The sequence below is a fragment of the Prionailurus bengalensis genome, chromosome A3, assembly GCF_016509475.1.
Source record: "Prionailurus bengalensis isolate Pbe53 chromosome A3, Fcat_Pben_1.1_paternal_pri, whole genome shotgun sequence".
Lineage (NCBI taxonomy): Eukaryota > Metazoa > Chordata > Mammalia > Carnivora > Felidae > Prionailurus > Prionailurus bengalensis.
The window spans coordinates 79,682,594-79,707,905 of NC_057354.1; the positions used below are offsets into that span (position 1 = coordinate 79,682,594).

A 25,312-nucleotide genomic window follows, 5' to 3' on the forward strand; every position below is an offset into this window, starting at 1 on the left:
TCTGCCAAGAAAACATCTGGAAAAATAATACACCAATTGGTACCCAGTCATCTCTGGATGAACAGTTATTAAGACCTCATATAGGCTAGGCATTACACACTATTGGTTTAAAAAAAAAAAACAAAATGGAAAAAACCCAGACTTTGTTTTATAGAAATGTCCCTTGATTTACCTTATTGTGACCTATACAATCAAGTAAAATCAAATCAAATCTGTTGAACAGTGGTTCACATGGATTTCTAAGATTTCTGACACCATTTCAAAGAATTACCAGCTGCAACTCATGAAAAATTCTCCTGAGCAGTTTTCTCATCTTAGAAATAACACTAGTTATACCTATAAATGCAAAATGGTTTTTCTATAGCACAGAGCATTACAAATTATGAACATATGCCAACTAGACAGTGAAAAAGAACTGAAATGTATTCACTATACCTTATAAATTAATGTGCTGATTAACTTGGTCTCAAAAATATATCCCAGTGGAATCCAATTAAGAAATCTGAGCAATGTTTCCAAAGTTGCATGTACAAGTGGAGCATTTTGGGAATTTTCCTATTAATGAAAACATACCTGGTAAATAATCCTCTTCCTATAATTAACTGTTACTTAAAAAATGAAATCAAAAGCACTTACCATCACAAACTGACACAGCTGGAAAATTTGCGAGAATTCATTGCACATGCTAAAAGAAAAAAGTAAACTGTTTAGAAGACACAAATACTGTAATTATTTACATAGTAAGAAAATTACTAAAAATGTCACCAATCTGGTTGCTAAAAATTTGAGTCACTTCTATTTAAACACAAATATCAATAACTTCATCAAAAGCTACAAAAGTTACTAAAACTACATGTAGTATAACTCTTTCAAAGCTTACCCATAAAGAATACTATAAAGAGGACATAATTTGATTTTGTGGAGATTTTTGTCTTCCTTTAATGTGAGTAATTTCAATCCATCTGGTCTTTTTAGTGATTTTTTATTTTTAAAAAACTGTTTATTCTGAGGAGTGGGGGAGGGAATGCGAGGGGCCAGTGAGAGAGAGAGAGAGGGAGAGAGAATCCCAAGCAGGTTCTGTACTGTCAGCAACAAGAGGCTGACACAGGGCTCAGTCCCATGAACCATGAAACCATGATCTGAGCTGAAAACAAAGAATTGGGTGCTTAACCAACTGAGCCACCCAGGCGCCCCTAAGATTTTATTTAAGTAATCTGTATACCCAACGTGAGATGTGAACTTACAACCCTAAGATCAAGAAGAGTCGCATGCTCTACTGACTGACCCAGCCAAGCACCCAAAATCAATCTGTCTTTTAAATCAAGATAGTTGAAACAAAACTCTGCAAAATAAGAGGGGTGGCATTATATATATGTATCCTAAATCCTAAAATATGCTTATACACCAAAACAGAGACAAACTTGTGAAGTCTGAAGCTAGTTTGAATATATAAATGTGAAATACTGCTGTGCCCTACCGACGAGAACAAATTTTTATCACTAAGTGAAAAAATAAAGTGGCCTGCTTCCCAGGACACAGGACTGGTAACAATTCAGTTGACATTTGGACCCAAGTCATTTCCTTGAATTATATTTAGTCACCATATAAAAACAGATCCCAAAGGTTTCTAGAAACTCCACACCTATACTCCTTTTGCATGAGATGTATGAAGTTATTTTGCTGGGACAATGAAGTATGACATCCTATCTTTATCCTCACACATAATTTTTCAACGCTCCAGATTTAGAATTACTAGGTCCACTCTAGGACTATTTAAATTTGTACACAAAAACAATTAAAAGTAATTTAACATATTTACAATCTCAAAAATTTATAATCTACCTCCAAATTCCTGGACATCCTTTCAGAAAAGCTTAAATTCTAAAGCAAAATAATTACTTGCCTGTCTTTTAAATGCTTAGCTTTCACTTGAGTTATTTGTCCACTAGAGAAATCAAATACTTCTTCACTCAAGAGTTTAAGAATCACCATATTATTCTGACAGAGACTTTCACTAGTCCTACTTGCTCCAACAATGTCACTTATAAAAGTTGGCCAGTGTTTTGGCCATTCTTGTTTCAGTATCTGAAATAAGATAGGAAATGTTAATTTCATTTTACTTCTCAACGGCAGATAAAGCAAGAGTGAATAACAACCACTTTTCATTTTTTCCCCCTTGAAATGTGCCAGCCTCTATGGAATCAACTAGATAAAGTATATATAGAGAGAAAAAGTATAAAACTTTAGTTTTCGGCTTCAAATGCCCAGGACTCCTCTCAGTTTTCCCAATTGGTATAGTCTGGTTCCTTTTTCTTTTTTAATTAAAGATTTTAAGTAATTTGTACACCTAACGTAGGGCATGAACTCATAACCCCAAGATCAAGAGATGCATGCTTGCGTGTTCCACCAACTGAGCCAGCCAGGTACCCTGGTCTAGTCGGTTCTAATACGCATGCATATCAATACAAGCTGGATACACACGTACATATTATCCTAGTAGATATAAAGATCTAACTCTAAGCAGTAAAAACATGATGGGCAGAGAGGCTCATTTTCTCATATAAATTTGGAAGGCAGCATTATAATTGGGGATGGAATCATCTTTGACCAAAGTCTAATGAACCGTATTACATTTTAAAGTCTATACTATATATTATGCATACTAGGATTTTCCCAACCAGATATTCCATATAGTACCTGTTATTATAAGAGGTAACTAACTTCTTTGTACTTCTCTCCATCCCAAAGATAGGCTGACAACAAAAAGTCCCCAGGATAAAAGCGTAACTTAATGAAAACCCAAATGTTTTCATCACTTACTAAATGGAAAAATCTGTATTTTTTCCTCACATACCAATTAATGTTCTCAGGAAAACTTTTGCAATATTATAAAAAATATGTAAATACAAAATTCAAAAGTGAGATTATTAGATAAGTTTGAAAAACAGACTAGGTGTAGAGATCGGTTTAAGGAATGTTGAATTCAAAAGCAATGATTTATGAATTAAAATGGAGACAGATGACATGGAAAAAAAGTATGCACAGGAACAGGCAAATGAAAAAACTGTAATGGGTTTGATCCATACTGGAGCCACAGAAGTGATGAACTTACAGTATATGAAGTTTTCAACCATAGCAAAATTACAATTTCAAATGCGAAAACGGTAGATTATAGTTATTGTAAAAACTATTATTACTTTAAGATGTTAGTCTAGCTATTTGACAAGTAGGTTTGAATATTTTGTTCCAGTAATCAGCCTAACTGAAGCATTAATTATTCTATGGAAAACAGTAAATCAAGTAAAAGCTTACCTGAACAAGAATCATATTTAATTTTCCAATATACACCTTTTCCTTCTAAGAAAAGAAAAAAGTTTAGATTAAATGAATGTCTAAAATAAGAAATAGTAAGAACACAAGCAAAGGGATTCCTCTGAAAAAAATGAATGCACATCTACTGTAAATGATTGTACATATATGTTTGTATGTCTGTGACAGGAGTAGATTTAAGCTGAAGATTCATTATTTAAATGATTTTAAATTCTCACACTAATTTCCAAAAATGGTCTTACCTCTACACAAGTTGGGTCAGATGACGTCTTGATAATGAGGCCAACAACGTATTTTTTAATTCCTATTAAAAAAAAATATTCAACACTTTCATAGCACGCCAATAAATCATCAGTAACAAAAAACCGAGGAAGGGGAAGATAAAAGGTCAGATAATAAACCCCAATCCCATCAGAAATATTTACATTTTTGAATGATGCCCATCATTTTTGAGTACTACCCTTTAAATTTTAACTTTTGTTAACTTTACCACATGTATAGGTTTAACAACTACAGATTATATTCTAAGATATTCTTTAATGCTGTATCAGTCAACATGTAATTACAAAAAAAACTCCACCAGGGATTAATTTGTTGTTCATTTAAATAAACTTGTTTTTATAAGGTTAAAACTACAAAACCCCTGAAAAGCATTCTAAGTTTATTGAAAATATTTTTTTTTGGAAAAAAATTTTTAACATTTATTTTTGAGACAGAGAGAGACAGAGCATGAACAGGGGAGGGTCAGAGAGAAAGGGAGACACAGAATCTGAAACAGGCTCCAGGCTCTGAGCTGTCAGCACAGAGCCTGATGCGGGGCTCGAACTCACGGACTCAAACTCATGGACCACGAGATCATGACCTGAGCTGAAGTCCGATGCTTAACCGACTGAGCCACCCAGGCGCCCCTATTGAAAATTTCTAAATCAAGATTAGATGCTGTTTCCCTTTTCAAATTTAATTGTAACATTAAGGTATTCCTAGAAACTTTTTATTTTGAGGAAAGTACACCTGAGCAGGAGAGGGGCAGAGAATCCCAAAGCAGGCTCCTCACTGTCTGCGCAGAGCCTGACATAGGGCTTGATTTCACCAACTGGGAGATCATGACCTGAGCTGAAATCAAAAGTTGGATACTTAACCGACTGAGCCACCCAGGCTCCTGAGGTGGAAATGATTTTAACTTGTCCCCTCCACTACAATACACAAGAATTAAGGAGAAAGCTTTGTTTATAATGTTATTTACTTAAGGATATCTTAATAGTACAACCTATTCTTTAAACAACAAAGACTTCTTGCCTGTGATTTTAATTCACATCATTCAAAATTTACAGAACATCTATTATAAGTTCCCTTCAGTTTTAAAATTACACAGTGCTCCTACATCAATACATCCAATGGGTTTGAGAGGTAGGACCCTTAAATAAACAAATTATGATTTCCTACCATACAAAAACTATTCTCACATTTAATTTAGGCTTTGGTACCAAACGATCATCATCTTTGACAGCTATCTGACCTTTGGAAATACAGTTCAAGAGCTTCTGGAACTATGTTGCCCCAAGCTTTATGTAACAAATTTGGAACTCAGGGAGAGGGGATTTGCTAAGAAATTTACCCGTAATATTAAGCAGGAAACACAGCTGACATGAAGGCAGTAAAATGTTGATCTGATTGTAAAATCATCTCAATACTTCATGTGCTGAAGTATTAAATTTATTCCATTTGTTCCTCCATTTTCTTTCATATTCCAAGCAACTAAACATTAAAATACACTAATTATGTAAATAATTTCCTTATTGTAAAAAAAACTACTAGTCCAATAAAGTCACACGAGAGCTATTTATCAACTGAAAATGTCATGTTAAATGGTATCAATATTCACAGATTAAGAGACATTTAAAAAACTGTTTGATAAGTGCCAAAAATTTAATTGTTATATACAATCTAATATAAACTATCTCATTTACGTTTTTTTTAATAAAAGTTTTTTAATGTTTGTTCATTTTTGAGACACACACACACACACACACACACACACACACTCTGAACTAGGCTCCAGGCTCTGAGCTGTCAGCACAGCTGACATGGGGCTTGAACCCACAAACCATGAGATCATGACCTGAGCTGAAGTCGGGATTCTCAACCAACTGAGCCACCCAGGCACTCTTCATTTACATTTTTAAAAGCTAGTTCTACCCTAGGCAAAGACCACAATACTAAATGCTGCAGACAAAATCTATCAATTAATGCTAAAAAAGAATGGGAAAACCTTTCAGAAAAAATAAGGTACCAGTGTGATCTCAATTATCCCAAGATCGTTTTCAAGGGAAAAACCCAGTAATTTTGTTAAAAAAACAGCAGGAACCACCATAACCAGATAATAAATGTTAATAATAAATAAATGTACTAGCATTACATACCCTGTCTTGGTGGACTGAGGACACAACGCCATTATTTTTAAAAAATTTTTATTGTTTTATTTATTTTTGAGAGAGAGACAGCATGAGTGTGGAAGGGACAGAGAGAGAGAGAGAGGGAGCCACAGAATCCAAAGCAGGCTCCAGGCTTTGAGCCAACATCTGATGCCCAACCGACTGAGCCACCCAGGCACCTGGGACATACAACACCATTACGACATTCTTACCAAAAAATCATGGAACCTCCATTTAATCCCGAGAAATTAAGACAAACCTAAACTGAAATACACTCTACAAAATAAATAAATGATCAAAACTCATCAAAAGTGTCAAAGATGTATCAAGCAAGGATTAAGAACCATCACACATAAGAACACTAAGAAAAACACACTAAGCTGTAGAACAGAAAAAGGCCTTTAGAAAAAACACGTGAAATTTAAATGGGCATGTTTCAGTTAATAGTACCGAACCAATGTTCTTTTCATGGTTTTGATAAAATTTTTTAATGTTTATTTTTGAGATAGAGACAACATTGAGCGGGGGAGGAGTACAGGGTGGTGGGGGGCGGGGGACGACACAGAATCTGAAGCAACTTCCAGCCTGAGCTGTCAGCAAAGAACCTGACACGGGGCTCGAACTCACAAACTGCAAGATCATGACCTAAGCTGAAGTCGGATGCTTAACCGACTGAGCCACACACGCAGGCACCCCCCCTGCTATGGTTTTGATAATTTTATTATGGTTGCAGAAGCTTGTTAGTATTAGAATAAACCAAAAGGTATTAAGTGCATTCTGTATTTTTTGGGCAACATTTCTACAGTCTAAAATTATTTTAAAACAAGAAGAAGGCTATGTGGACACAAAATCAGGTCTAGTTTTAATAAGACTACTAAAAAAAGGAAATAAGATTATCAAATTTGTTTTATTAACATTTATTTTCAGATTGCAACAGCACACATGAGCAGGGGAGAGGCAGAGAGAGTCCCAAGGAGGCTCTGCACTGTCACCAACCGAGCTACCCAGGTGCTCTGAGTATCAAACTTATTTTAAAACAAGTGCTTCTGTACATGAATCATTTATTTTAACAACCATACATCAGTTTTAAAAAACAAGCTAGGTGCACACCTGTGTGGCTCAGTTGATTAAATATCCAACTCGATTTCAGCTCAGGTCATGATTTCAGAGTCTTGTGAGTTCAAGCCCAGTGTAGAGCTCTGTGCTGACAGCATGGAGCCTGCTTGAAATCCTCTCCCCCTCCCTCCCTCCCTCCTCCCCAGTGTTCTCTCTCAAAATAAATAAACTTAAAAAAAAAAAAAAAAAAGCTAAATTTTACCAATTAGTTAGGCTAACCCACAAAACAATCCCACATATCCTTAGTGTCCAGAAGGTTTAACCAAAACGTAAATATTTTATTGCTGGTCCTTCTGTTCTTTACATAAATTACTACTACTAAGGCATCTTTAAAAAATTAAATGACAATTCTAAAAAAATATGAATAAACATCCCTCTGAATCCTCTTAACACAGGAAACAGCCTAAAAACAGAAACAAATATATTGCCTTCTCTCTGTTAAAGGAGAGACAATACCATATAATGAGATTTAGTAGTTTTCTTCTTAATCTGTCATAAGGAATGAAACAATGTCTAAAACCACTATTGCTGCCTCTATTTGGAACACATATTATCTGTTTGGAGGCTTTTCTCAGCCTCAGGGAACAGTAAAATAGGATCAAATAGATCCTTCAACTCTCCTGTTACCAATTAAATCAATTAAGTATCTTCTCCCTGTTTTCAGAGGTCTGAGGTTCACCTGTAGATGAAGCAAAGCGTAAATGATGAAAATAGTAGGAAAACAAAAATGGAAATTTCTCACAGACAACATAATATTAATTTAATTTAATGTCACTCTGAAATGACAGTACTTCAATCCCTTCAGAACACCGGAACAACGCCTTTTCTGATCAAGTATTGCTGCACATAAAGTGTCTGGAATCTCCTATTGCTAGGTACAAAGCTTATTTCATTAAGTACTCTAACTTCTTCCCCAAGTACATTCCATGGCTTACCCAAAATTTAAAAAAGCAGCTCAATGAGGAGGAGTTTTACAACTGTAAATAAATAGCACAATGGAGCGCCTAGGTGGCTGAGTTAAGTGTCCGACTCTTGGTTTTGGCTCAGGCCATGATCTCACGGTTCTGTGAGTTAGGGCCCCAACTCAGGCTCTACACTGGCATTGTGGAACTTGCTTGGGATTCTCTCTCTGGCCCTCTGTCACTCGCATGGTCTCTGTCTCTCTCAAGTAAGCTTAAAAAAAAAAAAAAAAACTTTTAAATAAAAACTAAAGAAATAGCGCAATGACATCGTGCTTATCAAGGCAGAAAAGCCAAATGTTGACAACTATTAGAGAAGCTCAGCTTCTGAAACTTAACAGAAAATTATCTGAGATGACAGAAAATTATATATTCTCAGTGTCTTATTCTTTGTACCAAACGAATTCATGTCTGTCACGTGCAAAAGAGACATTCACATAATATAAACTTGTTAAAATAAGGCACTCCCTATACACATTCATATAAAACTTTATTATCTGTCAAAACCTATTAATATAAAATTATCTGTTTCCTATCATTCAGAAAGTGTATGTGAAGAACCTGGGATATTTCTTCCAGCAGCTTTCTAAGCTCCTCTTTGGGAATGAAGAAACGATAAGACACACAAATATAAAATTAAAAAGTTTTTGAAAAATCAATAACATTTCAGCACAATTATGTTCTTGTTACTATGTCATCAAGCTTTTCAAGGGATTCATAAAATCACTTTTAACAAATTTTTATCTATAGCTCCTCATTCTATTCTTCTCAATTTGAACAAAAATTCACCTCCAAAGTTTAAATTAACCTACAAAGTCCTGAAGAGTGCTATTTTATTTTTTTAAGTGCTGTTTTTTAAAAAAGACTGGCCATGTATATTTTCTTTAAAATCTACACTAGCATAAAAATGGCAAACTAGTCATGGAAAAGCATATTATGATGCAAAATTTTCAAATCCATGTTTATGCATTTATCTCTTATCTATTTTCTCAAGGTAAAGAAAAATGTCTTCTGACAGTCTTATTTACAATAAACAATTTGGGTGCGTGGGTGGCTCAGTAACTTGAGTGTCGGACTTCAGTTCAGGTTATGATCTCAAGTTCATGAGTTGAAGCCCCACACTGGGCTCTGTGCTGACAGCTCAGAGCCTGGAGCCTGCTTCAGATTCTGTGTCTCCCTTCCTCTCTGCCCCTCCCCTGCTCACGCTGTGTCTGTCTCTCTCAAAAATAAACATTAAAATAAAAAAACAAGCAATGCTAAACAGTCAACATAAACTTATTGAAAGTAGAGAGCATGTCAACTTTAGCTAGTTAAAAGGTAAGATTAAAATAAACCTCATCCTGGGGCACATGGGTGGCTCAGTGGGTTAAACATCCAACTTCAGCTGAGGTCATGATCTCACAGTTTCTTAGTTCAAGCCCTGTGTCCAGGCTCTGTGCTGATTGCTCAGAGCCTGGAGACGGCTTCATATTCTGTGTCTCCCTCTCTCTCTGCCCCTCCCCTGCTCACACTCTCTCTCTCTCAAAAATAAACATTAGAAAATATAAAATAAACATCATCCTGCCTTAGAAGTTACACATCATCGGGGCGCCTGGGTGGCGCAGTCAGTTAAGCATCCGACTTCAGCCAGGTCACGATCTCGCGGTCCGTGAGTTCGAGCCCCGCGTCAGGCTCTGGGCTGATGGCTCAGAGCCTGGAGCCTGTTTCCGATTCTGTGTCTCCCTCTCTCTCTGCCCCTCCCCCGTTCATGCTCTGTCTCTCTCTGTCCCAAAAATAAATAAACGTTGAAAAAAAAAAAAAAAAAAAAGAAGTTACACATCATCTTGCAAGCTACTTGCATCTAGGAATATCTTCCAAAAAGTGGATAATGACAGGGTAAAAGAAATCCATTACCAAACCTGAATTTCATAAAGAGGATTCACTAAAACTAAAAATTTCAAATTTAAAATGAGAACTTATTACTGACTACAACTTCCTGTTGGTGTCATATTCCCCTGGGAGCAAAAGCCTTACTTTTCAAAATTTACTTAAGGTTCTACCTTAGCATCCTATCTGGTCAGTGATAGATTGTCAGCAACTTTTCCACCAAATACATGATTCTACCTACTAAGAAAAACTGCATTCCTAGACAAATTATAAAATATGTTGAATAAAAAAGCTGCACATTCTGGGGGTGCATGGGTGGCTCAGTTGGTGAAGCATCCAACTTTGGCCCAGGTCATGATCTTGCAGTTCCTGAGTTCGAGCCCCACAACGGGGGGAGAATGAAGCAGAGTCTGCTTCATACCTGTCTCCCTCTCTCTCTGCCCCTCCCCCACTCATTCTATCTCAAAAATAAGTATTAAAAAAAAAAAGTTGCACATTCTGATTCCTCTTTCACAGTGGCTAATTTTTACATATTACAGAAAACAAAATCTCAACACACTATTATTATAAAAGCAAAACTACAGATAAAACTGAGTTCACCCCAGTTCCAACCACTGTGCAATACTTAAAAGTATCCAATTCCACTTTATAAATTTATTTATGCATTATTATTTTAAGTAAACTCTACCCCAATGTGGGCCTCAAACTCAGAACCCTCAAATCAAGTCATATGCTCTCCTGACTGAGCCAGTCAGGTGCCCCTCCAATTCCACTTTAAATATTTCTTTACATTCTTAAGCTCTAACAATGCAAGTTTGGTACATTTCTCCATCAGAGCCATTTTAATTGAAAGTAAGGTTCTTTCCCTGTGCCATAAATTTATCACAAATATCTGTCCATCTAACCACCAACAAACAGTGACCATCAGAAAGACAGACACTAAAATATAGTTATCTATCCTCTTTACACCTTCTTGTACAGATGAATCCAGAGTATGGTTCCTACTCTTCACTCAATTCAATACTTCAGATAACAAACAGCAAAATGAGAGACAGCTAAATCAATTCAAAAGTGGGAATTTTAAAAAATTTTTAATGTTTATCTTTGAGAGAGAGAATGAGAGAGAGAGAGAGAGACACCGAGTGCGAATGGGGGAGGGACAGAGAGAGGGGAAGATACAGAATCCAAAGCAGGCTCCAGGCTCTCAGCTGCCCGCACAGAGCCCGACGCAGGGCTCAAACGCAGGAACCCCGCAAGAGCACGACCTGAGCTGAAGTCGGACGCCTAACCAACTGAGCCACCCAGGCACCCCTCAAAAGCGGGAATTCTTAACCCAGGGCTCACACAGATAGGCTAGAACGATTATTACCTGCATGTTTAGTAATTTCAGGAGGAACAAGCTGTAAGAACAATGATCACTCTTTTGTTTATTCTGACAATGAGAGAGAAAGCACAAGTGGGGAAGGGCAGAGATAGAGGAGAGAGAATCCCAAGCAGACTCTCTGCACTGCCAGTGTGGAGCCTGACATGGGGCTTGAGCTCATGAACTGAACCATGAGATCATGACCCGAGCCAAAGTCCAAAGCTTAACTGATTGAGCCACCCAGGTACCCCAGAACATCGATCACTCTTAAAAGGGTTTTATGGCCTCAGATATTGAAAAAGAACTATAAAGGATATATAAGGAATTTAAATTTTATTACATTTATAGCATCATTATTTATAATGGGCAAAAAGATGGAAACAACCCAAACATCCACCCACAGATGAACCAATAAAAATATGGTATAGACTACAAAAGAATATTATTCAGTCATTAAAAAAATGAAATTCAGATATCGAAGGCTGTAACATGGACAAATCTTGGAAACATGTGCTAAGTGATGTTAACCAGACACACATAAAAATGATTGTACCTACAGGAGTTACTTAGAATAAGCAATTCACAGAGACAGATAGCATAACAGTAGTTAAGTAGTTAACAGAGATTGGGGAGACAGTATAATGGGAGAGCTCATGTTTAATGGGTAGGGTTTCAATTTGGGATGAAAAAACTTTAGAGATTGATAGTGATAATGGTTGTACAATATTATGAATGTATTTACAAACACTGAACTACACACTTAAAATGGTTATGTATACTTTATGTATATTTTATCACAAAACAACCGTTTATTTAAGATTCATTGATTACAGTTGACCCTTGAACAACGCAGGTTTGGCCACACAGATCCCCTTATACGTGGGTTTTTTAGGTAAATACAGTACAGTACTGTAAATGTACTCTCCTTATGATTTTAACACTTTTCTCTAGCTTACTTTAAGAATACAGTATAAAACACATACAACATACAAAATACGTATTCATCAACTGTTATGAATGAGGCAACACACAGTAGGCTATTAGTAAATTCTGGGGGATCAAAAGTTTTGCACAGGTATGTGATTGCCAGGGGGTCAGCTTCCCTAACCCCTCACACACACTGTTCACAGGTCAACTGTACTGCTAGTGAGAATGTAAAATGATACAACTATTTTGGAATATAGTTTGGCAGTTAAACATGCACCTACCATATTATCCAGCCATTCTACTCCAGCTAATCAAGTAAGTGACAGAAAGACTGGGGAGGAGGAAGGGTAAAAAAGAAGGCAATCACAAAGATGAAGACCTTGATTACAGTGGTGGTTTCATGGGTATATGCTTAAGTCAAACTTCTTATCAAATTGTATAAGTGAACAGCTTCTAGGTTTTGATAACCATCTCTTTCCTTTTGTTCCCCCTTCCCTAAGGTTAGTAGTTGCTAACCTGTGTTTACTAACATCTGAGTTACCTCAATAGCCCTCTCCTGGCCTTACCAACCCCCTCAATTCTCTGCACTAAAATCCCTTGTTTGGGAAAATAATAAACGAAACATGGTAAAATCCTTTGTGGTAAATATAGGGGACACACAAAAGTAGGTATTAAGGAGCCTAGTTAGGAAGCTACTGCAGAAATTTCAAGGTTATTTGGTGAAACGAATACATTTTTGTGGAAAGAGAATGGCGAAACACATGCCAGATGTTTATTCATACCTAGCACCTAGAAGGGCCCAGGGGCTTTATACACATTACCTTTTCTATCATATCCCAAAATGGTTGCAAAGCAGTCAAGATTCAGAGGAGTAAAATATTTTGCATAAAGATCATACTAATAATTGTACCATGGGGGCACCTGGGTGGTTCAGTCGGTTAAGTGTCCGGTTCTGGGTTTTGGCTCAGGCCACAATGTCACAGTTTGTGAGTCCAAGCCCTGGTTCAGGCTCTGCGTGGGGAGCACGGAGCCTGCTTGGGATCCTTTCTCTCCTCCCCTCCTCTGCTCTCTCTCTCTCTCTCTCAAAATAAATAAACTTAAAACAAACAAATAAATGTACCATATGCCTCATTCCATAGGAAGGGAACTGAGTAAAAATCTTTTGGGTAACTGGATTTGTCAACTTACTCAAATTAAAACACAGAAGTATACAACTCAGGAACTTAATTGCCCAACTACCTTTAATTAAGCACCCAAACTTTCAAAATGTCCAATTATGACTTTATCACTTGGGACTACTCATAAATTGACCACGACTTTTCAACTATAGTAAGTTCTTATCTCATGAAATGAAAGGACATGTAAGCCATATGCCTTAACAGATTAAATCATGATCCTCTGGTTCAAAACAAAACAAAACAAAACAAAACAAAACAAAACATAAAGCTATCTTTATACAGATAAATTTTTTTTCCCAGGGAGGATCAAATTAGAATTTCTAATTCTAATTAGAATTTTCTAATCCAAATGCAAACATTATTTTTAAAAAAGGAGGAGGGCTAGCTGGAAAAATTCATGTTGATGTGCAGCCCAGATAATCAACATCACTAACAGTCCTAGTGTACCTTTAATTACTTCAGTGTCTAACAACCAGTCTCTTCAACAAATGGGTGTTGGGAGAACTGGACAGCTACATGCAAAAGAATGAAATTATACCCCTTTCTTATTACACTGCGCTCACACACGCACACACACACACACACACACCTTAACAGAGAGTTACACCTAAATATGAGACATGAATCTAAAACTCCTAGAAGAAAACGTAGGCAGTAATCTCTTAGACCTAGCACAGATGTCTCCTCAGGCAAAAGAAACAAAACCACAATTAAACTATTGGGACTACACCAAAATAAAAACTTTGCATAGCAAAGGAAACCATCAACAAAACAAGGCAACCTATTGAATGGGAGAAGATATTTGCCAATGATCTATCCAATAAGGGGTTAACATCAAAAATACATAAAAGCCTGCAACTCAGTATCAAAAAATCCCCCATATAATCTGATTAAAAATGGGCAGAGGACTTGAATAGTTATTTTTCCAAAGAAGACATACAGATGGCAAACACATGAAAAGATACTCAACATCACTAATCATTAGGAAAATGCAAACCAAAACCACAATGAGAGATCATCTTACATCTGTCAGAATGGTAGAATCAAAAACACAAGAAATAATAATCCACAGCAAGGATATGGAAAAAAAAGAACCCTCTTGCATGGTTGGTAGGAATGTAAACTGGTGCAGCCACTGTGGAAAAAAGTATGTGCAGGTTCCTCAAAAACTTACATATAGGAATACCATATGATCCAGTAATTCTACTACCGCGGATTTACTCAAATGGAAACACAAATTCACAAGATCTATGCACCCCTGTGTTTACTGCAGCAATTAATTCCAATAGGCAAGATACGGAAGCAACCTAAGTGCTCATCGACAGATGAATGGACAAAGATGTGGGCTTAAATACACACACACACAAAGGATTATTACTCAGCCACAAAAAAGAATGAGTTCTTGAAGGTATAATGCTAAGTGAACTAAGTCAGAAAAGGACAAAATACCACATGATTTAATTTATATGCGGAACCTAAGGAACAAAATAAACTAATAAAACAAAGCAGAAACATACCCATATATAAAGAGAAAACTAGTGCTACCTAGAGGACAGATGGTTACACAGAAGCAAAAGGGGTAAAGAGGTGAAGGGGTGGGGCATCTGGGTGGCTCAGTTGGTTAAACGTCTGACTTCAGCTCAGGTCATGATCCTGCGGTTCGTGAGTTTAAGCCCCGCATCAGGCTCTATGTTGACAGCTGAGAGCCTGGAGTTGCTTCAGATTCTGTGTCTCCCTCTCTCTCTGCCCCTCCTCTGCTCATGCTCTCTCTCAAAAATGAAGAATAAAACACTAAAGCGGGGGGGGGGGGGGGGGGGTGAAGAGGACTGGGATGTACAGGTTTCCAGTATGGAAGGAATAAATCATAGGGATGAAAAAGGTACAGCATAGAAAATACAGTCAATGATATTATAACAGCATTGTATGGTGACAAATGGAAGCTACACTTATGGTGAGCATGGCATTACATTGTACACCTGAAACTGTGTGTCAATTTTACTTCAATAAAAAAATTTTAATTGAAACAAAAATTCTCTGGGGTGCCTGGGTGGCTCAGTCAGTTAGGCATCCAGCTGTTGATTTTGGTTCAGGTCATGATCTCATGGTTGTTGAGACTGAGCCCCGTGTCAGTCTCTGTGGGTTCTGCACTGACAGCACGGAGCCTGCTTGGGGAATTCTCTCTCTACCCCTCCATAGCTCAGGCACTCTCTCTCTCTCTCTCTCTCTCAAAACAAACAAACATAAACAAAAAAAAAAACTAGTTTGGAAAAATGTAAAAGTTATTTTGGCTTGCTGTCTGTGCAAATGTTTTCTTCCTTTAAAATATTGCCATTTACATGAAGGAGCGGTTTAAAGGGCTCAACCTGATCATCATCCCCTTCTTTTATAGTGAGAGTAGCACTCATTATATATACCTTATTTAACTTTTCTATATCTTCCCAACTACTGCATGTTGGTATAGGGATACATTTACATAGACTTAATACCAACTAATGCTTTGTACTAAGCAGAAACACAATATATGTACTAGGTAAATAAATATATATGCTAAGGAAGATGGACAAGGAATAGCTACCAAGTGGAGACAACAGCTTTAAAAAACATGACAGTTGTGGATAAAAAGAATATACATTATTTTGGGGGTTACACAAACTTATTCCCAATACTTAAGTTACTTAAAGATGAAATAAAAGTAACATTCAGAAAACTTAGTGTACTTTGGGGGATAAGAAAGCTTAAGATTGGAGAACCCTACCAGGATTGACAACGTTTAAATTAATTATAAAATTCAGAGAGTACTGAATTTCCCCCCCAATGTTTTACTTTAAAAACATGATCACACTAAATGCATCATGCAAAGTTGTTGTTGCCTATTTAAATCTGGAATTCAGATTCTCTGGGAGGCACATTACATGCTCTTCCAACAAGCCTGTGAAAGATCCTAAAAGTTATACCACTTTTTCCTCCATGTAATGACCTCACTGACAATGGCAACCATCATGTGAGTGGTTTTTATAAAGTTTAGATCCCACTTAATCGTTATCATTAGTTTTTAAGAGAAATACCAGGGGAAAGGGGATTCTGATAAATCTTTACTATTTTATTTTAGAGAGCACACATGCAAGGGGGGGCAGAGGGAGAGGTTTTTTATTTTATTTATTCAATTAGAGAGTGAGCACGAGTGGGGAGGGGTAGAGAGAGGGGGAGAGAATCCCAAGCAGGCTCGGCACTGTCAGTGCAGACCCCAACATGGGGCTCCAACTCATGAAACGTCAGATCACAATCTGAGCCAAAATCAAGAGTCAGACGCTTAACTGACTGAGCCACCCAGGAACCTTGGGAGAGAGAATCTTAAGCAGGCTCCATGCTCAATGCAGAGCCCAACTCCGGGGTCCATTCCATGATTCTGGGATCATGTCTTGAGCCAAAATTGTCAAATGCTCAACTGACTAAGCCAACCATGTGCCCCTGATAAATCGTTTTATAGATAACAGCTGACCTTTGAACAACACAGGCTTGAAGTGGATGGGTCCATTCATATGTGCATTTAAAAAATTATATACAGTATAATACCGTAAATATATATTCACTTCAATTTTCTTAATAATATTCTTTTGTCTAGAAATGTTACAGGCAGAATAATCACCATGTCTCTCTCCGGTTTTTTCAAACATGACAGGTTTTCAAAACTAAACAGTTTTACACACCCTGGAGTATGTGCACATTTGACACACATAAACATGAGAAGCACTGGGACTTTATGATAAAAACCAAAACTTACTACTACTCTCATTCATGCAGAAGGCTAAAAATGTCAAATCCTCAGGGAACCCTTTAGCCTCCAATTTTTTCATGGAGAAATTTTTTCATGGAGAACCATGATCAGCTAGTATCATTATAAATTGTTTCATTTTAAAGTCAGAAAAATGTCGAAGAATCATCTAGTGCAATCCTTATGTGGTAAGAGGCAGAGGACTATGTGTTTAGAAACAAAAGAGGGACTTAACAGCAGCAAAGGAACGAGAAGTGCTCTGAAGATCCCTAAAGGGCAGTCACGAGATATGAAGGATCTATTTGGTCCAAACAAACTGGACTTACGAACTTCTGAGAAGGTCACACAACATGATCTAAAATAGTTTCAACCCCAAATAAAATATTTAAAGAAATAGGAACCTTTTTTTGAAGGCAGTATTTCCCCCTGTACTCTCATTCTTACTCTATGGCTTATGGTACATTAAGGATACTGCCATTAAAAACTGTCTTATTCACCTATAAACATGCCAGAAAGATGTCAGTTTTCTAGAGAAAGACCAGCTGAGTAAATCCAGGTCATTATTCCACCATAAAAAAGACATGAAAAAGCAAGTGAAAAAAGACATATTAAAGATCAACAGTCCAAGACAGGAGACTGGTTTTAATAGAAAAAACTGCCACCAGTAGTAGCATACTCCCCATTATAAAGTTCAGGCTTGTACTTATATATTTTTCAGAGGTTAACAAGGGATATAAAGTAGGTGACAGAGGCAGTATATGAAAACTGGAAGTAACTACATCAATATACTCCAAGAGATTAAGCTTGCCCCAAGTTTCTTAAACAGGACTGTTACTGAGACAGTACAAAGGCAAAAGTTAAATATGAATAGCAAGCATCATCACATCCTAATTTTCTTTTCTTTCCTTAAGTTAGAAGTCCATTATCTTCTACCGCTCGCCCAGAATTTCCAAAGGTAAAGCCTTGTGACTTTTAAAATTTCGTTTTTCCTTTGCTTTGTTAAATTGACGTATTATTTCAGGTACTACAGTACTTATCACTTGTCAGTTACCATTTGACAAACTTAAACCCATGTGTAAGAACACACATTCAAATTTCACTCACTTCAAACATGGTCCCAATTAGCTAGAAGTGGATATATACTTTTTATCACGGTACTTATTGTAAACAGTTCAACCGCTTTGGCCTCCTCTTTCCCCCAAAAGGTAAACTAATTCCTCCCCCTGCTTTGCTACATGATGAAAGCCATAATCTCCATTAAAGCATAATAAACTACTAAAGATTTAACAATCCCCCATCTGATATTCAACTATAATACAAATGCCAAAAATAATAAAATTCTGGATTTACAATTCTTCAAAGCATTTTCCTACCTTCACACTGGTTCCTCGGAAGAATCTTCCATCTTGTTTTTATCACATTTTCCAAAATTTGTAGTCCATAATACTGAAAATTGGAGAATAGAACCATGTGAACATATTGCTATAAGACTGGCAATTTTCAGGATTCACAAATGGACAGACATTCACACATTTACATCTAAAGTTTCAAAAACATTATGCTACCAAGTTTAATTACATATATTAAACAAGGATCTATTCACCCATATACTGAGTTTTCATGCATTTTCCTCATTTTATTGTTTACTACTCTATTTAATGTCCTGCTGTTTATACATGCTCACACCAGGAGGAAGAACCAAATAAAAAGCCCTTTAGCAGCCAAATGGGCTTATCTGTAGAAGGAAAAGTAGCAGCCAGATATGAATTCACAGCATAAATGACTGCTCATAGGCTCACGTACTTTAACACGACCAGGCTCCTAAGAATTTAGCAGCTTGGATGCTCTCAAGCTCCCTACCATCCTCTAGGAGTTGTAAGCTCTTGGCCAAGTATTAAAGTATTGTCACAGATACTTTCTATAGAAAGTGTTTACAAACATCACTGGTGTGTTACTTAAGGAGCAGCAAGACAGCCCAAGGGTTTAATTTTCAATTTTAATCCCACCCTTACAGTTGCTATTTCTACTAATTTAAAGATAAACTTTTGTGCACAGTCAAAAATAATACACAAACGCATGTTGCAATCTGTATTTATCTTTCAGGTATTCCTTCCTAAATATAAAAGTCATTACTAAAAATATAAGTACGTTAATAAATACAGATACCACTTTCAAGCCATTTTGTCCCTCCTGCTCATTACTCACTCTAAATAGTCAACAATGTTCACAACAATTTATAATGCTATACAAGTTACTACACAAAATTATTACCATGACCAATTAGTGTGGATAGACAGGAGGAAGAAAAGGGACAAAACTGTTGTGGTATGTCTCAACTGGTTGAATTAGGGAAGAATTAGTTATAATACCTGAAAGATAAACTCATTCATATATAGACATATAACCTCAGATTGCAAGTTTTGGCTGAGAATAAGAGTTCATCTTTAAAATGGTTAGTCATCACACAATAAAATAGGAGCATTAGTATTTCAACCAAAGGGATCATGTGAATGCTAATTTTATCCAAAGCACAATATAGACTGTCCCAAACTACATTGTGCTCAAATAGTAAACGTTTTTGCTGTTTTCTTTCATTTTAACATTTCATACTTTTCAAGAAAATTTTGCCATTTCAACTAAAATCCTACATTTCCAGAACATTCCTTAAAAAGACTTCCAAAATAAAAAAGCCAAAGCAAAATTCTGAAATTACAAATTTGATACCATTAAAGGGTTTCATAATCAGCAGTAAATAGGGAAACTTTCTATCCTGTTCATTTATAATTCCTTTATAGGTCTAGACCTCAGAAAAATAGGCAAAAAAAGGTGATATTCTGATTGAAATTTTAAATTAACTTTTAAGAACATACTACCCTAAAAACTTTAATTTTCTAGATACGAAATCAGACTGCCAACGTTTTGCTAAGTCAAAACAATGCACTTCTTACTACGTGGAATATTGTTAATTCTCAAGCAATTAAAAAGATCTTTAAAAAACTAAAAATCCACTATAAATATACCAGGAAGAAGCAAAATCTCTTAACTTCGCCCTATCTAGCCCATATTTTCCAGCTTACACTTTTTAACTGAAGGCTATTACCCTGCTTCCTTTATGTTTGATACTTTGTTACCTAAGTTACCTATTTACTAACCTCCAAGTCCTTTCCCCAACTGTAAAAAGATAGCATAAGCTTGCGGAGGATACAATTCATATCTTCCTCATTCTGCCCTCCTGGCTGAAGCAGTTAAGCCCAATAAAAGCTTTCACAAGTCAAAGGGATACAAAGATCATCATAATATCCCAAAACCGAATCTCTCCTAGACCTTAAGACTCTACATATGAAGAGAACCCACATTTTTTTGAAATAAGAGTATTTTGATTAAAAATCTTAAGTGTTAGCCAAATCTGGGGGCCGATAGTAAAAGACTACTTTGGAGATACTGATAAATAATCCAAACATCATTCAAAAGAATTATTTACGTATCTGCGTCACATCTCAGGACCTGAGAAATCCACTGCTGAGTTATGAAGATGAGGGACAGATAACAGCAAAGACTAAATGAAAAAATAAATGCATGAAATGATCCCTATGGTAGAAATTTCTACTGAGCCCTTAGAAATACTTATTTTATGCATTGAATTCCCCTTTCCCCTCCCACCGCCCATGAAACAAAAACAATTGATGAACAGAATTCAGTTAAAGGGAATCAAAAGGGTAGACCTTGTGGAGGCCTGCCGTCAAAGCCTAGCTGTGTCAGTTGCACAGGAAGACACCCCTTTTCTTCCTATTACAAGCAATCAACATAATGGAACATTATGATTAATATCAGGTAGTGTTAACATCTTTAAAGAAAAAAAAATGATTGCATAAAAGCCAAATGTCATAGTGCATAAATTTAGCACCAAATCATTTGTAATTTATGTAAATTGAAGAATTCTTTACCTGTTGCTTTCTTTCTGTTCCTCTAATCATCTCATTTTTCACAAGACAAATTTGAGTTTTTAAAAATACTGTTGATAAATCAACTTAAACATTAGTAATGTCTGTCAGTATAAAAAGCAAAATTTACCAGGCAAGCAAACAGGCAAACACTATTATGTTACTTAAGGTTAGCACTTTGAGGAAGTTCTGGACTGTATTTTTGCTCTAAAATTTACAAGATGTCAAAACTAATCAATATTTTAAAACTGTTAATTAATACAGTCTGATTTCAGAAACAGATGTGAAAATGGCTATTTTCTGTTTTAACACAATGTATACCAAGTGGAAATCTTGTGTGTATTAAACAGAACGCCATGCATGGTATTTTATTACTTCAAGGCAGTTTAAAGAGAAGTGTGAATCATCAAGCCTAAAACAGTCAAAACACATTTTGATCAACCCTTCTGTTCAAACTAGGAAAAAAGGACCCAAATTATAACATTTTTCAATTGCAAATAAAAACTGAGTGCTGTCCCATTAAGAGCATTGCTACCACGGAGCAGGGTTTTATTGCTGCCCACACAACTTCGTGTTGGAGGTGCCTAACCTGTATTATATTGATTACTTGCCCAAAATTCCTCTGATGTTATGTTTCATATCTGAATAACATCCAGAATTTATGCTACTTAGATCTGTATACATATTCTAAAAACAAAAACAAAAAACAACCAAAAAAAAGCCACCTTGCATTCTAGTCCCAATTACAAAACTTCATTCATAATTCTTAGGACTATTTGCAAGAATTAATTCTATGTTTAAGACTAAATTTTGAAATAAGTTAACAATATTAAATGTTTGAGATAACAAACACTAATACTAAAAATGAGATACCTTCCTCAAAGTTTATGACTGGAAGAAAAGAAGAAATAATGGATTTTAAAACCACCACTTGCTTACTTTCGTGTTCATATTCTGTGAAAATTCCAAAATTGTGTCGACTCTTGTCCATGCATCAGGATGCTCCTTTAAATGTGTCAGTACTTCTTGAGCCATTCTTTGCTAAAATATTACATGAAAATAATTTTAAGCTCACTTGTTCTTTTTAATCATTCATTAAAATGGTACCGAGCAAGGCACAAATCCCAATGGGACAGTGATTCTATTAACTTTCTGAAACACAAGAAATTAATGAGTCCATATACAAATAAATATGTCCATTATCACTCTTAAAATCCGATTTCTTTTTTTAAAATGAATTCATTTATTTTGAGAGGGGATGGGGGAAGGGAGAGGGAGAATCCCAAGCAGGCTCAGCACTGTCAGCACAGAGCCTGATGTGGGGCTTGAACTCACAAAGCAAACCATGAGATCAGGACCTGAGCAGAACTGAACCACCTAGTCGTCCCAAATTTCAGTTTAAAATGGGAATATTCACCCCTTTGAAACAATAGGTGTTTTTTTTTTGCCATCTACTTTATTTGGTATCCTCAAAACAGATCTTAAGTTCAACCAATGCTAACAAAGACTAATGTAAATGAGTTCTCAGCATTTACAATCAACCAAAAGCAACATATAAAAATTCAGATACTTAGATAAATTATATAATGGTACACTCTGCCTTACAAGTTACCAAGATACCTCTAACAAACTTTACTATAAAAATAGATCTCATAGGAAGACTGAAAAAAACTAGGTCTAAGTAAGGCCACAAACCTCAAATACCTGTAGATATACATAAAACATGAAGATCCTTAAACCCTTTTTAAAAAGTCTAAGTTTATGGTAAATACATCTGTTTTACACTCTCTCAAATTCCTCTAAATGTCATATTAAATCCGATCTTATTTCAAAAACTTCGTTTCATTATCTTTAAAATACAAACCCAGAAATAGTAAAAACCTAGTATATAGCCATGATCTAGAATAAATACTGACATTTTGTTTTACTTGTGTCTGTTTTTCTTTTAAACGTAGAAGATCTAAAACTTTTGGCAATCACCTTTATACCTTTCTCCAATGCCATTTCCTTCCTTTGTTCCTTCTGTAGAGGTAATCACTTTCATGAATTTGGTGTCTTTTTCTGTCCATGTCTTCACAGCATGTGTATAAATTTCTTTTTTTTTTTTTTAATTTTTTTTTTCAACGTTTATTTATTTTTGGGACAGAGAGAGACAGAGCATGAACAGGGGAGGGGCAGAGAGAGAGGGAGACACAGAATCGGAAACAGGCTCCAGGCTCTGAGCCATCAGCCCAGAGCCCGACGCGGGGCTCGAACTCACGGACCGCGAGATCGTGACCTGGCTGAAGTCGGACGCTTAACCGACTGCGCCACCCAGGCGCCCAGCATGTGTATAAATTTCACAAACAATACAGTTGTGTGGTCACTAAATTTTACATAAATAACATACTATAAAAATCCTACAATTTGCTCTTTTCATTTGACACTTTCCTTCAGCTTTATTGCAAGGTATGACTGACAATGGAGTTTGAGATCTCGCCATATTGATACTATGTATCTTCATTTTAATCATTATAGTTTTTCAGGAGATGAACACATTTTACCAAAGGCTGTTAATTCTGATTTTTTTTCAAGAAGAGCTTAATCTTTTGACCTTTAAAGGCAGTTTTGTAGCTCAACTGGACCCTCCCTAATTACCTTTTACCTGTTTCTAACACATGAAATCAAAAAGTCTGATGGCTTTAGAATGCCAATTACCTTTCTGTCAGATTGATTCAACTTGGTTAAGAGTTTATAAGCAAGCATCAAAAAGGGGAAAAGAAGCCTTCCAATTGGAACCTTCTCTGACCGACACCTCATAATCTTCTTTAACTTAGCTTTTATTCAAACTTACAGAAGAAAAAAATCATGCTCCTTATTTTGGCTTTAATGTTAAGCATTATTTTCCTTAGGTAGCAAATACAGTGATTTTCCCTACCACCCAATCAGCAATAGACACTGCTTACTGTTTAGAAGAACTGAGAAATATATACCCAACTATGTTTTTTTTTTTATAAAATTTTTTTTTTCAACGTTTTTATTTATTTTTGGGACAGAGAGAGACAGAGCATGAACGGGCAAGGGGCAGAGAGAAAGGGAGACACAGAATCTGAAACAGGCTCCAGGCTCCAAGCCATCAGCCCAGAGCCTGACGCGGGGCTCGAACTCACGGACCGCGAGATCGTGACCTGGCTGAAGTCGGACGCTTAACCGACTGCGCCACCCAGGCGCCCCAACACCCAACTATGTTAAGTAGTGGTTTTGCACCTTGACACCACCACCAGAACCACCATGTAACTTGGAAGGAAAACCAGTTGCCTGGGTTCCAACCTAAAAATATATACATAGGGTTAAAGCCAGAGTATAAATTCTTATTATGTAAGTATTTTGGATCTGACTTCATTAAGGGACTAATAGTTTTATGGAGTTATAATTATGCTATATGATAACAAAAAGCTAAAAGAATAGTGAACTGAGTTATCTAGGGCCAAAGCACACTTTAGAAATGTTTTGATTCTCTCCCTGAGAGCATCTAACTAGATCTATTCATTTCTAACTAGTTATAGTCTTGCACATAAAATAGTAACAAATATCAAGAGAATAAGAATACCAAAGATCCATGCCTAATAATATTTTGTTAAGATACTGTCAGAACTTTTGAAGTGATGACCACTGTGCACGTAGTGAATACTCCCTACACTATTAACCATTCATTAAAACTCTGCATAAATCATGTCCCTTCCTTTTAGTGGTCATTTTACTCTCTGAAGTTATTTCTAGTATTTCCATCTTAGGGTCTTAATTTTGCCCCAACCACACTATCCTTCTATAATATTTTTTTATTAAGTTAAAACTCCAAAAGGAGCTAAAAAAGAAAAAGGCAACTAAAGGAAAAGAAAATTTGTTGTCTCCCTGTGTTACTTACTGAATGGTGAAAGTATTTTAGTTGCTAAGCAATAGATTGAGTTCAAGTCACCTCACACAATACTGGAGAAAACACCCAACTCTTCTATATATCTTTTCCCCCCCTGGCTGCCTAACTTGGCTAAAAATAGAAAAATACTTTTATGTAGTCCTTTAGTTGCCATTTTTTAGTACATTATTTTGAAACTGGAAAAAATTAAGAAACCTTACTGTATTTTAAAACAATGAGTTTAGGGGTGCCTGGGTGGCTCAGTCGGTTGAGTGTCCTACTTCAGCTCAGGTCATGATCTCACAGTCTGTGAGTTCGAGCCCTGCGTTGGGCTCTGTGCTGACAGCTCAGAGCCTGGAGCCTACTTCAGATTCTGCGTCTCCCTCTCTCTCTCTGCCCCTCCCCTGCTCATGCTGTCTCAAAAATAAAAACGTTAAAAAAAAATGAAAAAAAACAAAACAAAACAAAAACACAATGAGTTTACATCACATATGGTAAATCTTCATTATACTTCCCAAAGTACCTTTTAAATAGAA

The 25,312-nt window shown here is 36.3% G+C and overlaps 1 protein-coding gene across 4 annotated transcripts in view; it reads right to left on the bottom strand.

Moving 5' to 3' along the window:
- Positions 1 to 25,312, bottom strand: part of XPO1 (exportin 1) — a 45,760-nt gene that overhangs the window by 13,435 nt on the left and 7,013 nt on the right. For 2 of the 4 annotated variants that reach the window (XM_043603467.1, XM_043603468.1), the window contains exons 3-9: positions 21,824 to 21,925; positions 18,317 to 18,389; positions 3,573 to 3,634; positions 3,313 to 3,357; positions 1,904 to 2,085; positions 637 to 685; positions 436 to 555 (exon numbers count right to left, since the gene is read on the bottom strand). In XM_043603467.1, coding sequence (XP_043459402.1) covers positions 436 to 555; positions 637 to 685; positions 1,904 to 2,085; positions 3,313 to 3,357; positions 3,573 to 3,634; positions 18,317 to 18,389; positions 21,824 to 21,925 — 633 coding nt within the window. Of the gene's footprint in view, positions 1 to 435; positions 556 to 636; positions 686 to 1,903; positions 2,086 to 3,312; positions 3,358 to 3,572; positions 3,635 to 18,316; positions 18,390 to 20,665; positions 20,730 to 20,887; positions 21,663 to 21,823; positions 21,928 to 25,312 lie in introns of those variants that run through there. The other 2 variants (XM_043603469.1, XM_043603470.1) reach the window with 2 other exon arrangements.